This window comes from Capsicum annuum, unplaced genomic scaffold (genome assembly GCF_002878395.1).
Source record: "Capsicum annuum cultivar UCD-10X-F1 unplaced genomic scaffold, UCD10Xv1.1 ctg23197, whole genome shotgun sequence".
NCBI classification, from domain to species: Eukaryota; Viridiplantae; Streptophyta; class Magnoliopsida; order Solanales; family Solanaceae; genus Capsicum; species Capsicum annuum.
Window position 1 is genome coordinate 1 of NW_025829322.1, and position 1783 is coordinate 1783.

Here is a 1783-nt window from a genome sequence, read left to right on the forward strand (position 1 = left end):
GGTCATTTCTTCTTCAGACATGGCCAAACAAGTGCTCCAAAAGCAAGGCTCAGCCTTCTCTAACAGGCCAGTTCCCAATTCAGTCCATGTAGACAATTATCACGTGTCCTCTGTTGTTTGGCTTCCCGCATCCCGGCCTCAATGGAAAAATCTCCGCAAAATCTTGAATAACTACATCTTCTCTGTTAGTAAGCTTGACGCCAGCCAGCACTTTAGGTACGTTGGGAGTCGTTTGTTACGTGGGAAAAGACGGGATATCTCAAAATTAAGCTTGGCCAAACAGGATATAAATCTTTTCTCAAACTTAATCTTGAGATATCCCACCTTATCCTATTTAACTTGGAATTATTCTATCCCGCCTTTTTATGAATTATAATCCTGAGATAATTTGGTCAGCATACTAAACAATCCCTCAAGATTTTATTTAATTAATTATGTTTTCAATATACTCTCTCAAGTGCATGCTTAAAACAATTTTCATATTGGGCTAAGAACCCATAATATCTGCATGCTCTAATAATATAATGTTAACAATGTGATCACCAGAGAAAACACGCTTTTAATTATTTACTGAATTATGTTTTGAATAAGGTACAAGAAGATCGAAGAACTTGTTGTTTACTGTCAAAGGAGTAGCCAAATGGGGGAGGCTGTAGATATTGGCGGAACAATTTTCAGGACCCTGTTGAATTTACTTTCCAACATCCTCTTCTCAAAAGACTTAGCGGATCCATACGAAAATTCGGGTAAAGAATTTAAGGAATTGGTGGAGGGATTACTGTTGGGCTTGGGTAAAATAGACTTGGCGGATTACTTTCCAGTGCTAAAAATAGTAGATCCGCAAGGGAAAAGGCGATATAATTCTTGTTTGAGGAAGCTGCTAAAGCTATTTCGTGAATTGGTAAATGAGAGACTGGAGCTAAGGAAGTCCCAAAATGATCAAAAGACTGATATTATAGAGGCCTTAATCACAGCCAGTGAACAAAGTCCCCAAGAGATTGATGTCAAGAATATACCATCAATATGCCTGGTGAGCTATCGATCTCTAATTTTTTATTTTTTATTTTTTATTTTTGTAATTGAGGGTAGGGTAGGAGATTACAAGGTGGGGGTTCGATTTCTGTTAGCCAATCAACGTAAAGTTACAACTTGAGAGAAGTGAGGGGAGTTCCTTTTATCCCTCTTACATACAGCGGTTCAGGAGACCCCTACCTTTGTGTCTCTCTCCCACTTTTTAATTTAATGTAACTGATTATGTATTATTTATTCCTTTAATATTGATGTGGGTTGACCCACATTGGTGACCTGATCCAGTTTCCTACACCTTTAAATATGCATGTGTTGGTGAATTATCCATCCGTGGTTTGCATGATTAATTTCTCTGAGTAATTTTCACCTCAAGGTTCTCAGTGTATTTCAGGACGTATTTGTTGCTGGAACTGACACAAGTTCCAACGTAATGGAGTGGGCTATGGCTGAGATTCTTAAAGCTCCAGAAGTTATGAAGAAAGCCCAAGCCGAGCTCGCAGAAGTCATCGGAGAAGGGAAGGCAATAGAAGAAGCTGACATACTCCGACTCCCATACTTGCAGTGCATTATTAAAGAAACTTACAGGCTGCACCCTCCAGCTCCTTTTTTGGTTCCTCGAGAAGCAGGGGAAGATGTTGAGGTATGCGGCTACACTGTCCCTAAAGGTTCAAAATTGATGGTTAATGTGTGGGCAATTGGTCGGGACGCAACCCTTTGGGAAGACCCTTTGGTGTTTAATCCTGATAGGTTTATG

At 39.7% G+C, this 1783-nt stretch overlaps 1 protein-coding gene across 1 annotated transcript; it reads left to right on the top strand.

Annotated features, from left to right (window-relative positions):
- Window positions 1–4: 4 nt before the first annotated feature.
- Window positions 5–1777, top strand: LOC124890715 (geraniol 8-hydroxylase-like; the record flags this gene model as incomplete). Its single annotated transcript, XM_047402490.1, has 3 exons — window positions 5–216; window positions 592–1030; window positions 1421–1777. Coding segments are annotated over 3 exons (1008 nt in total), but the record flags the coding sequence as incomplete, so codon positions are not given.
- Window positions 1778–1783: the final 6 nt, after the last annotated feature.